General features: G+C 40.5%; 1 protein-coding gene across 5 annotated transcripts in view; it reads left to right on the top strand.

Annotated features, from left to right (window-relative positions):
* MAP3K20 (mitogen-activated protein kinase kinase kinase 20) overlaps positions 1 to 17,048 on the top strand; it is a 179,032-nt gene that overhangs the window by 105,635 nt on the left and 56,349 nt on the right. For all 5 annotated transcript variants that reach the window (XM_059167018.1, XM_059167015.1, XM_059167016.1 and 2 more), the window contains 4 exons: positions 2,138 to 2,166; positions 2,286 to 2,423; positions 8,978 to 9,064; positions 14,754 to 14,828. In XM_059167018.1, coding sequence (XP_059023001.1) covers positions 2,138 to 2,166; positions 2,286 to 2,423; positions 8,978 to 9,064; positions 14,754 to 14,828 — 329 coding nt within the window. The remainder of the gene's footprint in view (positions 1 to 2,137; positions 2,167 to 2,285; positions 2,424 to 8,977; positions 9,065 to 14,753; positions 14,829 to 17,048) is intronic.

Genomic DNA, 17,048 nt, shown 5'->3' with positions numbered 1-17,048 from the left:
AAAAGAAGAGTTTGATTGCAGAGCTCTTGTTCTAACCATTGTGCCGGATTGCCTCTTTATTTGATTTCATCCTCGAGTCCTCCCTCTCCCCCCACCCCCATCCCCACTGCCCCATTACTCAAGGCCAGTTGATTTGGTCTCCTAAAAGTTTCTTTTTCTTTCTTCTTTTTTAAAAGATGTTTTTGTTGTTGTTGTTTAAATTTGAGAGAGAGCATGAGTGAGAGAGCACAAGCAGGGGGTGCTGCAGCAGGAGAGGGAGAAGCAGACTCCCCGCTGAGCAGGGAGCCAGATGTGGGGCTTGGTCTCAGGACCCTGATTGAGATCCTGACCTGAACTGAAGGCAGCCGTTTAACCAGTTGAGCCACCCAAGCGCCCCTACTCCCGAATTTTTAAAAACGATTTCATTTTATTTATTTTAGAGACAGTGTGTGAGCAGGGGGAGGAGCAAAGGGAAAGGGAAGCAGACTCCCCATGGAGTACAGAGCCTGATGCAGGGCTTAATCCCATGACCCACAACCCATGAGATCGTGACCTGAGTCAAAACCAAGTATCCAGCACTCACCAAGGGAGCCACCCGAACCCCCTGATCTGGCCTCCTAAATGTTCCCTGACTCCATCTGCTTCTCTTCTCTGCCACAGCCTTTGTATGGACATCCTTAAGTCTCTCTTGGACTGCACCCGCTTGGGTGCATAGTGATCTCCTTGCCTCCAGTTCTCTTCTCTCCTATGCTCTCCCCTCTGCACATTTGACCTTGTCATTTGTCTGCTTAAAATGGTTCATTGGATTTCCATTTCTTCCAGCCCAGGCCCCTGCCTTCCAAAATTGCCCTTTTTTCCCTTCTGTTCCTGACTTTCTGCAAGGCTCTCTTCTCTACCAAAAAAAAAAAAAAAAAAAAAAAAAAATGCTTCCCTCCCATAGCACTCCTCTGTCTAGTTAGTCCCACCTTGTTCTTCTGGTCTTAGTGTGAGCATTTCTTCTGCAAACTCCTGACCTCCTTAGACTTAGATACCCCTGCTCTTTGATTCCAAGGCAATCTCTGTGTCTCTCATAGAATTTGTCCCACTTGCTTACATATTTAAAGAAAATTTTTAAAATTTTTAAATGTTGATTCCAGTATAAACATACAGTATTATATTAGGTTCAGGTGTTATCCCACATGATTACAGACATTGGTTTCACGTCTCTCCCAGGAAACTATACACAGGAGCCAGAGACAGTCTTGCTCACCTTCCTCTTCCAGAGTATAGTACATGGGCTTACCCATACCAGGTGCTTGGCAAATATTTGTTAAGTGAGTGAATGTATGAGTAAGTGAATGAATGAATGTTGTCCTTGCCTACAAGAAAATTACTCAATTGGGAGAAAAAATATATACCATGAAGTTGAAGACCTCCTCAACATCATGCTGGTAGTCTAGTGGCAGAACACAAGTAAAAATTTTGGTTCTTGGGGCACCTGGGTGGCTTAGTGGGTTAAAGCCTCTGCTTTTGGCTCAGGTCATGATCTCAGGGTCCTGGGATCGAGCCCCGCATCGAGCTCTCTGCTTGGCAGGGAGCCTGCTTCCTTCTCTCTCTGCCTACTTGTGATCTGTCTCTGCCAAAGAAATAAATAAAATCTAAAAAAAAAAAATTTGGTTCTTGGGCATCTGGGTGGCTCAGTCTGTTAAGCATCAGTGTCTGGCTTAGGTCATGATCATGGAGTCCTGGGATCAAGTCCCAAGGCTGGCATCCTGCTCGCTGAGGAGTCTACTTCTCCCTCTCCCTCTGTTCCTTCCCCACTCTCATGCTCTCTCTCCAATAAGTCAATAAAATCTGTATTAAAAAGTTTGGTTCTCTTTACTACTACCAACATATGCTGCTTTTACTGGGTAGTACTACATTTGATTTAAACAAATGTTCAGAAACGTTTTAGTCAGCACCTCATGGAATTACTTTTTTTATTCCTTTTTTAATGTCAGCTCCTTTTTGCAAAATCTTCAGTGCAGTAAATACTTCAGTTTTACCTTTCGTATGCCATATGGAAGATAGAAGTTTACAGGGTTTTTCAACATAAGATGACTCAAATAAATTAGGGTCATAAATCATAAATCATATATAAATAGGATTGTCATAATTTTTTCTTTTTTTTTTTTTTTAGTTGTTATAGCTGCTGATGGGGTATTGAAGGTAGGACTCCTTTTAATTTTTTTTAGAAGTATTTGTTAACTTCATGTGTAAGTTTTTGTGATGGATAATTCTTTCATTAATCGGTAGTAGAAGGTTGATACTTGTTTCTCTTTTCTCAGATATGTGATTTTGGTGCCTCTCGGTTCCATAACCATACGACACACATGTCCTTGGTTGGAACTTTCCCATGGATGGCCCCGGAAGTTATCCAAAGTCTCCCTGTGTCTGAAACTTGTGACACATATTCCTATGGTGTGGTGAGTTCATTTCTCATTTTTTTTTGTTGTTGCTCAAGGAAATCTAAAAAATCAAACACCTCCAGAAGTGGGATACAGCAATTTAACACAGATTTAAGACAATAATGCTGTGTTTGGTGGAATGCTTAGAGCAGCGGCCTCAGAGAGGACACTTTCCTAATTGCCATAATGTTGACTTGGATGACTTTTATGCATCTGAGTTATTTCGTCCTATGTCAAGAAGAAACCAATGCTACTTCCAAAGAACAATTAGATGAAACCTGAAATAATGCGGGGCCCGAAGCAGTCCCGTGGAGAGCGCTTTCCTGGACACACGACCGTGGAACATCCGTGTAAGTCAGTTGGAAGTGTGGGCCATCTGGAACAGGACTTCACTGTGATAAGTTGCTCAAACCACACCAGTAGGTCTGCCACATGAGTGAATTACAGATTTTTGATCGTCAACTATGAAAATGATTGGTGAGTTTCCAGAGAGTACAGAAGGAAGTGCACGTAGCTTTTATGGCCTTGCCCATGCCTGCTGCAGGTCTTATAAAGCAGTGTGACTCTCTGAGGCATGACTCGAAGGAATCATGAAAAAGTCACAACAGAGCAGCACAGAGAACAGGATAATGTGGGTTTGGGGGTTGCTCAGGGAATGGAGAGCACAGGAAAGACTCCCTGAAGGAGCAGAAGCTTCTGGAGGAGGGGTTTTGAGGTGAACCATTCTTGAGGAATAGCAGAAGGAAAGAAGTAAGTGGAATAGGGGAATGGTAGGGGGGCGGGGTAGAGGGGCAGGGTGGTTCTTTGGTGGTAGAAGGAATTTATTTGTTGCCCCTTTCTGAGGAGTTCTTTTATCCTTAAAATACTGTGTATCTTTTAAAGAGTGCGAAATAGTATTTGATGCTCCTTCTCTTCAGGTCTCATCTCCCCGTCATACTGCCTCTATATTTGTATTATGACTCTCAAAAGGACATTTTCATAGTGACAGGTAAAGGAGGAGACAGATTTTGGCCCAAACTACCATACCTCCACTTCCTGGACTTCTCTGGTTTCTACCAAAAGTGACTGCTGATGGCCCAAGAGGAGACCTGCATTGTCATGTGTGTTCCTGATTCTCTAGAGGCCATCAGCCTCTCAGGAGTTACTTTTGGCTTCATTACTGAAGTCTTGGGCTTGTTTTTGTTAGCAAGCTGCTTCTAAATTACAATACATCTTTTTTTTTTTTTTTTAAGATATTACTTATTGGAGAGAGAGGGATCACAAGCAGGAGAGAGTGGCAGGCGGAGGGAGTAGCAGGTTCCCCGTTGAGCAAAGAGCCCCATACAGGGCTCCATCCTGGGACCCTGGGATCATGACCTGAGCCGAAGGCAGACACTTAACTGACTGAGCCACCCAGGCACCTTACCAAATTAATTTAATATAATAGAGATGAGTTTTGTTGGCTATTGGAAAAAGTCATTATAGGAATGAGATATGTGTTTTCGGCAAAAGGCTAAAATTTTAAAGGTTGAAAGAAAGCAATAGCTTCAGGTGAAGTACCTCATTTCCCTTAATTCTGGGTCTTTCTAAGAATGAAGGCTGTGAACTATAGATAGTGATCAAGTAAGTCTCATTGAAAGATGGGAAAAAAAACACAAGTTCCTGAAGAGACTCGATTCTAAAACTGGTTCCCTATGTCAAAAGTTACTGCATTCTAACCATCCTACAGATCACCCATGGGGAGTTCTGATGTTGTCATTTCAGACTTTAGTGAGATCATTTTCTCTTCAGAAGTTACGTCCCTTCATTTTAAGCAATAATGCACTTACCGTATTAGACACCAACTTAGGGTATTTTAAATTGTCCTTTACCTGCTCTTTGGGCCCACTGTCTGTCCTGTGGAACAGGAACCAGCAAACTTTTTCTGTCCTGTTGTGTATTCTTTTGTTCCTACAGCCCTCTGCAAGTGTTAAAACCACTGTGCGTTCCTCAGCAGGCCTCAGTTCCCAGAGCAGGTTGTGTGGAGCCAGAGGGAGTGGGGAGGCCTCTGGGCTAGAGTGGGTCACAGTGAGTCAACAGGAGACCACGCTTCTCACACTCTCACTCGCCTGTCATATAGATACACATTTAGGCGGTTATAGTTTTTCAATTATTTTGCATATGAACTAGCTCTGGTATAATGCTTTTACTTTGAAAATTCTCCCCAAGTCTTGGACTTTCCCTATCCCAGAAACGTTAGATCTGAAAGACAACTGTGGGTTCCAGCTAGAGTGAACTTTTGGTTTCAGTGTTATCTCACTTACGAAGACAAACCTCACACCGCCTCCTTCCAGGACCTTACAGTTGCCAGCGGCTTTTGTGTGCAGTGCACCCGCTGGCTTTCCTGAGCCAGAGTAGAATCTCAGTCCCCGTCACCTGTTTCTGAATATCAACTCGGTGTTCATGTTAGAGTCTTCTTTTGACTGGTGGAAACAGAAAATGCCTTTTCAGTGACTCTGTTCGAAAACAGTATCTTAAAGAGAGAGGTTTACTTGGAATTCTGATTACGCTCAACCCAGCAGAATTCCGCTCAGAAAGTTGCACATAAACCAGTTTCATTATAAACAGGAATTCAACATCTTATTTACTTCTGACCCCTTCCCATTATGTTCTAGATAAACACCATTTGGTGAAAGAAATAGTATGAGGCATGCTTTCCAGAGCTTTTTGTTGAAACAATCACAGATTAAAAAAATTTTTTTTAAAGATTTTATTTATTTATTCGACAGACAAATCACACAAGTAGGCAGAGAGGCAGGCAGAGAGAGAGGAGGCGGCGGCAGGCTCCTTACTGAGCAGAGAGCCCAATGTGGGGCTCGATCCCAGGACCCTGGGATTATGACCTGAGCTGAAGACAGAGGCTTTAACCCACTGAGCCACCCAGGCATCCCACAATCACAGATTTTTTAAAAATGAAGAAAGCATTGCACGGTCAAAGTAGGTATTAACTAAAAAAGCAGGAGGGATTGGTTAGTAAGGTAGGGCATGTTAGTTTTAGAACTTTGTAGTCCATAGACCGAAAATGTTGCCTATCTAGGAAAGCAATGTTCTAAATATGTTCTAAATAAATAACTAAAAATTATTTAGAATGTTTGATGTCCTTTCAAAAGTAGGCAAGTGACCAGGACCATTTGTCAGTAAAGGATCTCTTGGCATAAAGCATCCCATAGTTCATGAAGTGTCTGTTCTGTTCATTGTGCCTATACACACGCACACATGCACGCATGCACACAGTCTCGGACAGATGAACAAGACCCTAAAAGAGTTGCCCTTTTCTAAAACCAACCTAAAAAAAACCCCAAAACACCTAAAATATTTTTGCTTTTCATTTTTTTGTTTTTTCAGACTTGTGGTAAGAATTTAGACCCTAGTATTATCAAAGTCCCTTGCCATTGCAGCTTGATAAACGTGGGTTGCTTCTTAACACATGGCCAGACTAACCAGCCCTGGCCAGTTTCAGAAGAAATGTGCTGCAAATGCCAGAAGTGGATCTGGTGATCCCTGCTTCAAAGCCGATAAACCTCGCGAGCCATGGAGCGGTTTCTCTCTCCATCTTACAAGAGAGGAGATTGTGCTACCCCCTGGTGATGCTCTCTGTTGAAGGATGGAGTGAGAGGAGGGTTTAGTATGTTGTCCACAGAAAAGAAAAGACTTAAAGAAAGCAAACATCATTGAAAGAATAAGCCTTCCGCAAACACAAGGCTTTGCCACTCTTTAAAAACAAAGCTGTCCTAATGACAGTGCAGAAAGGATTCCTTTCTCAGCAGCTTCTGAGCCTAGAACCACGACAGCGTAGCTTCAGAGTGAGCATCCTGTGTCACTTGTCTGTGAGCCCCATTCCGGAACAAGCTGGGCTCAGGTAATGGCCTGCCATTGTCTGGCAGGAAAGGTCAGGAAAAGTACACAGCCTTGTCCAAGTTTCTCTGCAAACTGAAAATAGAAATTTTTCCTTGTGAGCACAGTTTAAACGTAAATACGTCTCAAGATAGAAGGAGTTGGAAAGTATTTTTAAGAGGAAAGATCACAATCATGTTTGGCCTGCATCCCCATCACTGATATTTTCAGGCCTAGTTTAATATATTTTTAGACCTCTGCATGACTTCCTCCACAAAGGAGTGTTTTGTGCCGAGTGTCATTGTGTTTAGTGCAGAAACAGCTCTTGTCCCATCTCACACCACCTGCTTTTTGGTACATTCCTACACCTGAGGGATCAGTAAAGGGACCTCGGTGGGGGCTGGGGCTGGACTCCCACTAAAACCTTCACAGCCATGTCCATACCTTCCTGTGAGCAGCTGTCCCATAGCCCCTCAGCCGTCAGAGCTCTGCACACACACACATGCGCACATGCACAGACTGAAGTGAAACTCTTAATTTTCTGGGGTTAGAACTTGTGGAGAAACAGAACTCAGACCTCGGTAGATTTCGGATATTTTCCACCTGAACATTTGGGAGTGAAGAATGACATAAGTCCTTTTGTGTTTCTCTTCCCAAGCTCTTGGTTTTGCATTTTACCTCAACCCAGTCAGCCTTTATGTGTACTCCCATACAGTGGGTTGTGCCTGTAGGCTGGGATCAGAAAACAGGGGGCAGGGGGCCACCTACTTGGATATTTTGGGGTCTGGAGCATTTGATTTATTTGATTCACTGTTCCCTTTCTCCTTAGGAAGGCCAAATTCATCCATTTGCCTGCTTTGCCTTCCCCTCCCCCTTCCCAACCTCCATACCGGGGGAGTGGTAATTGCAGGGAATGAAGGGGCTTCATTTCCTGCCCAGCCCCCTCGATGCTGCGTCCCCCTCCTCTGTGCAGCCTGCATACCTGTTCTGGTCCTTTACTTACAGTGCTTGCTAGAATCGTCCCCTTCTGGGATGCCCCTTACTTTTTCTTAATCACTTCTGGGACTCAAATAGAATTATTCAGTAGCTCTTCTAGAGAAGTACCTTACACACTTGATTAAAAGCCAAAGAGGCTTCAGTGAATTTTTTTTTCTCCTGCTTGAACAGCATCTGCCAATTTCCCTGATTTTCCTGCTAATTATCTTCGTATTAGCCAGAGTTCACTTAGCATGTCCTGATTCAAATATGACTGAACGCTGGCTGAGGAAACAGTGGCTCTATAGAGTGAAAGGTCCATGGGACCTTCTTGAATGGATACGTGTTCTCAATCTACATTATTTAGAAGTGGGCTTTTTAGTTTTGTTTTTAGAACAAGAGCAGTCTAACTCAAAACTGCTGAACTCATCTGCTTCTCACCTCTACCACGGCTCCACCCCTGAAATATGGCTTCTCTCTTGCACTGCAGCCTCACTTCTCTAGAGTTACCTCACGTTAAGAGCTTGACAGTTGGGGTGAGGCAACAAGTTCACATTCTAGCTCTGCCACTTGATAACGGAGTGTCTGTGGGCAAGTTTGTCTAACTTTCTGAAGCCTTAGTTTCCTCATCTATAAAATGAGGATCATATGTATTCGCTGTATTGGTCGGAATCATGGTAACACCCCTAAAGAGTTTAGCAAAGTATCTGAAACGTAATCACTCAGTAAATGACAGTCGTTGTTATTAGGATTACTGATAAAATTATAATTGTTTTATCACTTCAAGAATATATTGGTAGACTTAGTTTTTGATGCCCTTTTGTATAAATTGAGAAAGTTACCCAAATGTAAAAATCTCCATTACTTAGTATTTTAAATGAAACCCAAATCATTGGGTGTTTTCAGTGTTCCTAACATCGGTTTGGTTTCTTTGGGCATTCCAGTGCAAATTTATTAATCATGCTCATCTTAAGGATTGCAGAGATATGAACACACACATAAATTTCACACACACACACACACACACAGACCCCTAGCCTATATATATGAACATAACATATATATGAGCATAACATATAAATAAAATGTTTATTATATTTTAAAACATATAATTATGTTAGAGGTGGAAGAAAATGACTCCCTTAGATCAACTCATTTTGAGAGATCTTCCTCCAAAACACACAATTTCATGTTACAGTTCTGCAAGTATCTACCATTACGGGGGGAATGGTTTAGCCAGTGGTTTGGATTTAGGGCTGAGTATTTTTTATCAGACCATTACTGAACCTTTAAAAATACAGTTGAATTCCCAGTTATTATCTTATAGAGAAGTTTATTGGTGATTGAAGGTAAAAAGTGTTGGACTAACAAAACAAAACCTAATTTGTGGGAATCTGTGAGAATTCTAGAAACTTACAAGATAAATTATGTAGGCCCATTGGTTTCATAAGTCTGGCTCTGAATGTTCTGATTTCTAAACTAGTTTTTTTTCTTTATAAAAATGAACAAAAAATGAATGTGTGTGTGTGTGCTCATGTGTGTATATGTATATATAAAATATGTGTGTGTAGGTATATTATATTTAGAAGAAGTCCTCTGCGTGAATATATATGTTTTGTCCAGGCTTCTACAGGTGGGGTTGGTTTTGTCTGGTAATTGGATACAGTTAAGTGTTAGATAAGTTTCAGTAATACACCAAAAATATAAAGTACAGGAATAAAAATTTCATTTTCTTTTTGTTCCAGGTTCTCTGGGAGATGCTAACAAGGGAGGTCCCCTTTAAAGGTTTGGAAGGATTACAAGTAGCTTGGCTTGTAGTGGAAAAAAACGAGGTAAGACTACGATTCTCCATTCAGGTACATAGATCAGAAAACAGTATTGGGGTTTTGCAAAAGACTTTTTCATCTTCTTCAAATTGAAAGTAAGTTCACGCTTATGGAAAGATTAGCAGTAGGAGCTAACACAAAGGGTCAAAGTGATGTTATTCCTCATGAATGGACCCTTTACATCTAATTGTTGCAGCTTCACGTCGTGATGCTGTAGATCAAAAATTGTACAAGTACTGTACTAGTTTCTCAGTCTCAATTGTAAAACCTAGGGGTTTGTTCTTAGTGATGAAAGAAGCCATTGCGTCCAAGGTAGGGGAACAGTTTAACTCCATCTCCTGCGTTTAGGACATCTTTTTTACTGGCCGGGAGTTGATCTATCTGTAAGAGACCTTCAGCTACTTCAACTTACCTCTCCCAGCAGGAGTCACTATAGTACAAGAAACTGTCGCTTAGATGAGAATTTCAAAAATAAAAGAAGAAAAAATAGTTTCAAAAAAGGGAAAAATTACAGTTTTGCCACCTACGTTGAACACTACATTGAAGATGAGCTCCTCACTGGAATTGGCGAGGCAGTGGCATAACTGTTCCCTTCTTCATGCAGAGCCTTTCCATTTCAAAAGAACTTCAGTGGCGTAAACACCGTTTGTGCTGTGTCCCCAGCCTCGCTTTTCTTCTTCCCACAAATTGAGGCTTTCAGTTAGTTGGACCTATGAGCCTACATCAGAGAACGTGGTACATTCATATCAAAGAGAGCAACTACATTTTGAAAGGTTTAAAATTGTGACTGAAATGCACAGGCATGGAAATCCTCAGCATAAGGACGAAGCATCCAGTAAAGGTACTAGGAGAACTTAGATCCCGTACTGGAAGCCCGCAGTTGTCTTTGCAATGCAAAACAACCTGATTTCACAGAGCTTCATTGCCAGAGCTGATCAGTGCCCTCCACAGAAGGTAAGCGCGCAACCCGAGGATCAAATAATTTGCAAAAAGGTGACTACGTGGAGATATGCCCTTTTTAACGCTATGAAAGAATTAGATTGATCTGCTCCCCATGTGAGCGCAGGGACAGACTACGTTAACCAAACAGCTGCAATTGACTAAGAGAGACCAAGTTTCCATAGTTTAGATCACATAACCCTAACCCTTATTAATTTGTCCTCCCGAGCTATTGAGAACAGATGAAATGTTCACGATGGCTGAACTTGATGGGAGAGAGCTGCCAATTTAAGAAAAAGCAAAAGGCGTTATATTCAAGAATGTGTCTTGCTCAGTGTTTCACAGGAGCTGTTCTGTTTTAATTAAATGTCCTGCTTATTCCTGGTGTGCTATTAAATCAGACCTTCGTACGCAGGATAACTGATATTTTCATGACATGAGAACCGGCTTGCTTCTGCTCCATTTTCTTTTGCCAGTGAGGTGATTAGATGTTTGGTTCTGGGTTTACACATGAGGGTGAAGAAAGCGATTGACCTAATGTTGACTTTGGAGCGGAACACTCAATGTAACTTTTTTCCCTCTGTGTTGTTCCAAGAAAATTAGAAGAAAGTTTTTTAAAAGCTGACTGGATCCTCCAAAGATGTGTAAGAAAAAAACAGTATTTTAAAATAATCTTTCCTCTAAAGGGTGGCAGAGGAGGTGTGCATCTAAAGCACTTTCAGAACATGAGTATCTATTGAGGATGTTTAAATCGGACAAGAAAAATGGATTTAGACACTGCCTTTGGGTAGCTGGCTCGCGGGCCAGGAATCACCCATCTGTAACCTCGAGAACTTCGTCAGCTTGTACAGGAGGAGGCTGTTAGCTGTCCTTTCCCTCAGGGATTCCTGAGAGTCCAATGTTGCTGTCTCATCCATGTGTGACCTAATAGTCGGCTGAAAACCCCCGGAGGTACTCAGGTACCTCCCCTTCTGGGCACAGAATAGCAAGTTCAAGAAACCCCAGGTGGCGATGAGAGTTTTCTCAACTTTGGACTGAACTTAAGGAAAACTGGGTATTATAAGGCTACTTACCTGTCTACTCTCACTCTGTTCAGTATTTGTCAAAAATATTGAAATTAAGTCTAATTGTACTTTCCATTGTCACCATTCACAAAGGAGTCTTCATTTCATCTCGAAAGTATAGACACGTGTTGCCAAAACAGATTCTGTTGACGTAAAATTACAACGATTGCCAAGTCTCAACTATACAGAACAAACTGAAGGGGTTGATAGAGGGGAGGTGGGGGGGGGGCCTAAAGGGGTGATGGGAACTAAGGAGGGCACTGGCTGTTGTACGTAAGTGATGAATCACTCAATTCTGCACCCGAAACTAATATTACACTGTATGTTAACTAAGTGGAATTTAAATAAAAACTTGGGGAAAAAAAAGGCCAAGGACTTATTTCACTTCATGATAAAATTGAGACTTTGATTTAAAAATAATTTACAGATCCTTTCAACTTCTAATTATTTCATTTATTTTTACTTTGGAATACCTTGGGTTCTTGAGTTGAAAAGAGCGAGCCATATATATATATATATATATATATATATATATATATATATATATATATATATATATGTATATGTATGTATTTTTTTTTAACAGACCTCCTTTAAATAAAGAATAATGTGTTTAAACTTAGAGAGACATTTTAAATGTAAGCCAGCCACCCTAGAATACACCTATATCCAAATATTAGAGTTACTTTTTCTTTTTAACTTTTTATTTTGAAATAATTATAGGCTTACAGAAGTTGCAAAAATAGTAAAAGGAATTCTGTGTGTCCTTCATCCAGCTTCCCCCACTGGTGAAATACAGGTATTGGCCAATACCAAAACCAGAAAGTTGTCACTGATACATTACTAATCTTAACTAGACTCTGGACCTTATTCAGTTTCACCATTTAGATTGCTCTTTGGATCTATAAGAAAATCAATACTTTCTCAAAATATTTGAAGGTTTTTGCTTCTGACTGCTTAATAATGAAATAAGGCCTTCAAACAATAATTTTTCCTAATATTAAGTCCTATTAAAACTAGATACATAAAGCACTGTTAAAGCAAAGACTGAACCTTTACAGAAGTCATGAAATTAGGGGATATTACTAGTAAATTTTATAATTCTTATAGACATGTGTATTTGTCTTCGTAATTTCTCTAAAACTCAGAGGTCATTCAAAGTATTCTGATAGCATAATTTCCATCTTTACAAGTTCTTAGATTCTTATAAAATATGTTTTGTTCTAAGTAAAAAACTATTTTTTTCTTCTAGAGAGACTGACACTGGGCTCGATCTCTTGGCCCTGAGATCATGACCCGAGAATTTTCGGTCACTTAACCAAACTATTGTTAATAGGCACCCCATACTGTTGACAGAAATCCTCAAAAAACTTAATCCACTGATGACTACTCTTTGGAAAAAAGATAATAAAATATAATTGACAAAAAGTAATTTTTTTCATCTTATGTAGAAAACAATGCAGAAAAAGAATATGCTCTTTCAAAAATGTCTTGCCTAATTTAGTGGTTGGAAAGTATTTTCATTTTAAATTTGGAACTTGTAAAATATTTAAGTTTTAAGTAGTGTGGCTAATCTGTGGCTGATAATCTGATTATTTCAGGATGTTTTAATGCATTAGGAATGCCCATCGTTCTGTAATCAGGACTCAAATACTTTGGATTTTCTCTTAAAGTACTTTTTTAGTGCACCAAAACAAACCCTTACATTAGTGTCTGAGTCTAGATTTAACTGACATTTGCCCATATGAGATAATTTAAAATAATTTTGTCTTCTTTCATAATGTCTCAGATGCAGTAGCTAAAAAGTTTCTCAGTAAGAAAAGATTAACATCCATCCATATTCATCCAGGTCCCATTTCAGTTCTTAGAAAAATGTGAAAAAGTTCTATTGAAAATGAGAAATTACTTTCCCATGGAGTGCATTCAGCTGAATAATTGCAGTCACTTTGTTTCTCTTAGTTGCCACTCCTAACCAACCATTGTATATAAATATTTTTAAAAAGTAAACGCCTGATTTTCCTTTTGGTCTTCATCAAAAGGTTTCCAGTTCACATTACAGTAAAATGAGAGTACAGCTGACCAAGTCTTCTCTACTCTATGGAATCAGTTAAAAAAAAAAAAAATGTTTAGCATAGCCTTTAACTTAGCGAGGGCCATTTGTTTATAAACTTTGGGGTTGTATTTATTTTGATTTATTTTGATTTTAAGGTTATCTGTAATTCTAAATGCAGATCACCTGTTTTCTTGCCAGGGCAACTCTTTTTCTAGTTTTGTACGTAGCCCTCCCCCAAATCCAACTAAGTTCAGTTTCAGTTTTTTTTTTTTTTTTAAAGATTTTATTTATTTATTTGACAGAGAGAGATCACAAGTAGGCAGAGAGGCAGGCAGAGAGAGAGAGAGAGGAGGAAGCAGACTCCATGCCGAGCAGAGAGCCCGATGCGGGACTTGATCCCAGGACCCCGAGATCATGACCTGAGCCGAAGGCAGCGGCTTAACCCACTGAGCCACCCAGGCGCCCCAGTTTCAGTTTTTTATTTGCAAACCTTCTTTGGTAAACAAGAAAACTGCAGAGTAACTCATCTTGGTACTTCTTAGTGTTGTGGTTCTCAACTGTCACACCCAGTCCTCTCTGGAGAACAACTCTGTTCATGCTCCCTCTACTTTCCGGAAATGAAATTCGGATGTAGTACAGCCTACCCACACACATTGTATTTTGAAGTCAACATAATGTCCTCATTGTAATATACCGAAGAAATAAATACGTATTACTGTGTATAAATGCGCAGGCCTGGCCACAGTAGAGGAGAAAATGGAACATTTTAGAGCTCGTACCTATGGAAAGATAGGATTCAACATCTACAAGTGCAGACTGGAGTCGAGTGGTCTCCACAATGCCAGCAGCATGAGCAATGCTCTTGTAGGTGACATTTTCCAAAAATCTCGGGAAGGTTATGAATAATGCAGACATCAATCTGCCCTTGATTTATTTGGTAGTTGCATTCTTAGTTCATTGCATCTGAAATCTGCTCAAAATATACTTTTGTGTTTCTTGTAAATCAAAGAGCGGGTCTAGAGCCAGAAAATGATTAAACCTCGTTTGATTGCACGTGGGGCATTTGAAGTTTGGTGGAGTGCAAGGGAGTACTTGGTCGGGGATTTACAACGTAGTGAAAGATGTCCAGCATTCTTGACCCGCTCCAGGGGCAAGTCTCCAGTTTTAAAAATAAACAAAAATGCCTCCGTAGCTCCCTAAAGAGCCTCCAGGAGCATGGCAAGTCCTAGAGAAGCACTTCGGTAACATGTTGGCATAGGAGCGATGCTCACAGTGTAATCCTTGTTGTGTCCAGCCCTTGCACTAATGAGTCCTGTGTCCAGAATCTCTTACTGGCCAATCAGAAGAGGCCCACTTCTCTCAAATGATCTCTGTGCGGGTCTGTGCTGAAGACGTTTTCAGAGATGCAGCACCCACGGCCTAACTGGTCTTTTTGGAAGAACAGGATTAAACGTGTCTTTAGTGATGAGATATGATGAATCTAAACATAAATTCTCACCAGTCATCTATCAGTCTGTGGAAGCTTAATATTTAATGACTTGTTTGTGCTCTTCATGTAACTCTTTTAAGAACTTTCAGTGAGTATTTGCTTACCTCCATGAGTAAATCCTTGCTTTGTCTTTTCCTCTCTCTGTGGTAGAGATTAACCATTCCAAGCAGCTGCCCCAGGAGTTTTGCTGAGCTGTTACGTCAGTGTTGGGAAGCTGATGCCAAGGTATATATCAATTTTTTGTTTGTTTTTTGGTCATTGCTCAGGATTCTGAAATTCCACTTATTTGACTTTGAGGTTTTTAACACTTGAGGTAATAAGAGTCATTACAAAGCAAAGCTGCTGGTTGCCTCCCTTATCCTTAGAACTTCATGACTGGCTCTTTCTTACAGCCGCCTGGCACTCTTGATTCAGTAGAGAGAATTGCATTCCTTTGTTTTTAATCTTTAAGAAGCACTGTTGGACCTTCGTGGTCTAAAAATGGCCAGCACACAGTGCTTATTCTGGGCCAGGCACTGCTCCAAGTACTTCATGTACATTCGCTCATTGATTCCTCACAATAGCTCTGTGACATAAGTTGTGTTTTTCCACCCATTTTACAGATGAAGGGTCAAGGCACACAGAAGTTAAGTCATGCTCAAGGCCTCAGCTAGTACATGATGAGACTGGAGAATGAACCCAAGCGGTCTGAACCAAAGACCTGGCCACAGTAGCCCTTCTAGAGAAACCTGATACATACTCCTTGCCCAGATTGATGATGTTTTGAAGCTATCACAATAGAGTTGGAGACACTCCAAAATTTAGACTTTCATGTGGTTATCACATTTGAGCATGAAGGCCGACTTCCTTTCCCTGCAAAGATCATTTTAAAAGACTCTCACACACATACGGAAATATTTAAGGATAAAATAATAGGCGAGTCTTGGATTTGCTTCAAAATAAAACTGAAAGGAAATAGGTGGCGGTATAGATTAAACAGGATTGGCCAGGATAGATTTTGAAGCCAGGTCATAGGTATATGGAGGCTTGTTACATTGTTCTCTCCACATTTGGGTATGTTCGAAATTTTTCATAATAAAAAGTTAGAAAGTAAGATCCTTACAGATAAAACACTGGAAGAAGAGACAGGCCCAAGAGATGAACTGTAATTTTATAGTTCAAATTTGTCCACTTTTTCATGGAAGTAGATATATTGCAAATTGACTTCTTAAAATAGAGATCTAAAAACAAAGACTCAGGAGTGGAATTTCTTCCTTAGTTTAAACCCAATTCCAATCTGGCCCCCAGGAAGAATGTGTGCCAGTAACACACAGCATCTTTCTCTAGTGGGAAGGATGCACAACCAGTGAGTTTGAGTTCTCACCTGCCAGATCCCACCCGTTACCTAGCACCTGGGTCCACACCACCTCGTGAGAACAGCTCAACACCAAGTACAGGAGCTTGTACAGTAGTGGGGCCCACAGAGCAGCCGGGTGCGCAGATCTGTGGAGCTTCTCAGCCCCGTGCGCTCTCTGTTGGCTCTGGCCTGCCTGTGCTTTGTTTCTGAGGAGTTTGTGGGGCGGGTGCTTCCCAGATTTGCACATTTCACCTCTGCCTCAAGAACAGCAGCCTTCATCTTTGCTTTCACTCCTCTTCATCAAACTACCTTCACCCTTTTTTTCTTTAAAGGAGAGTCTCTTATTAGTACTGTTTTTTATTCAAGAATTTTAACATTTTTAAATTCCGTTAGTGTTTTTATTTAGTACTACTGTTTTTATTAGCATTCCATGACAAAGTTGCATATGTATGGCATGGTCTGCCCTACCTGTGTTTAGGTCCTATTATTTTAGTGTGTGGTTTGCAGAATGTGGGGGTTTTAAGCAGTAAGAGAAATGCCTGCACTTTGCAGCTAATCCAGCGGAAAATACACTCCGCTGTTTGCAGGCTTGCTCTAGAACATTTGTATTTTTTAAATGCTGCCATACTACCTTCTCTATACTCTTCTACAAGTTCTCTGTCTGTTGCAGCATATGTAGTCCTTTCTGCAATATTTTTCTGCTACTTAAATAAAAATTTCACCTAGAATTATTTGCATTGAATTAGTTTAATGCAACTAGATTCTCTGTAATTGCAATTATATTTCAGTATGCAAAGCAGGTTTTAAATTTCTTAATCGGAAACTCTGTACTTCATTGATTAAAATTCTGAGAATATATACTTAAGGTGCATTAATTAATAGTGTAAACACATAACACAGGAAGGACCTTAGACCTGGTGGTAATGCTATGAAGCTGGCATGTCTTTAACATGTAGCAAGCTCACCCTTCTTGGGTCCAGTTGAGTCTTGTGTTCTAACTACGTGAAGCATAAAGAAAGTTTAAGATTTATTTTTACTTTCTAAATTCAGGGCATTTTATTCTGATACAATTAATATATCCCCCCAGTATTTAAGTATGCCCCAAACTG

Source organism: Mustela lutreola, chromosome 3 (genome assembly GCF_030435805.1).
Source record: "Mustela lutreola isolate mMusLut2 chromosome 3, mMusLut2.pri, whole genome shotgun sequence".
Classification (NCBI taxonomy): Eukaryota; Metazoa; Chordata; class Mammalia; order Carnivora; family Mustelidae; genus Mustela; species Mustela lutreola.
This window is presented reverse-complemented; position numbering and strand designations above follow the sequence as displayed.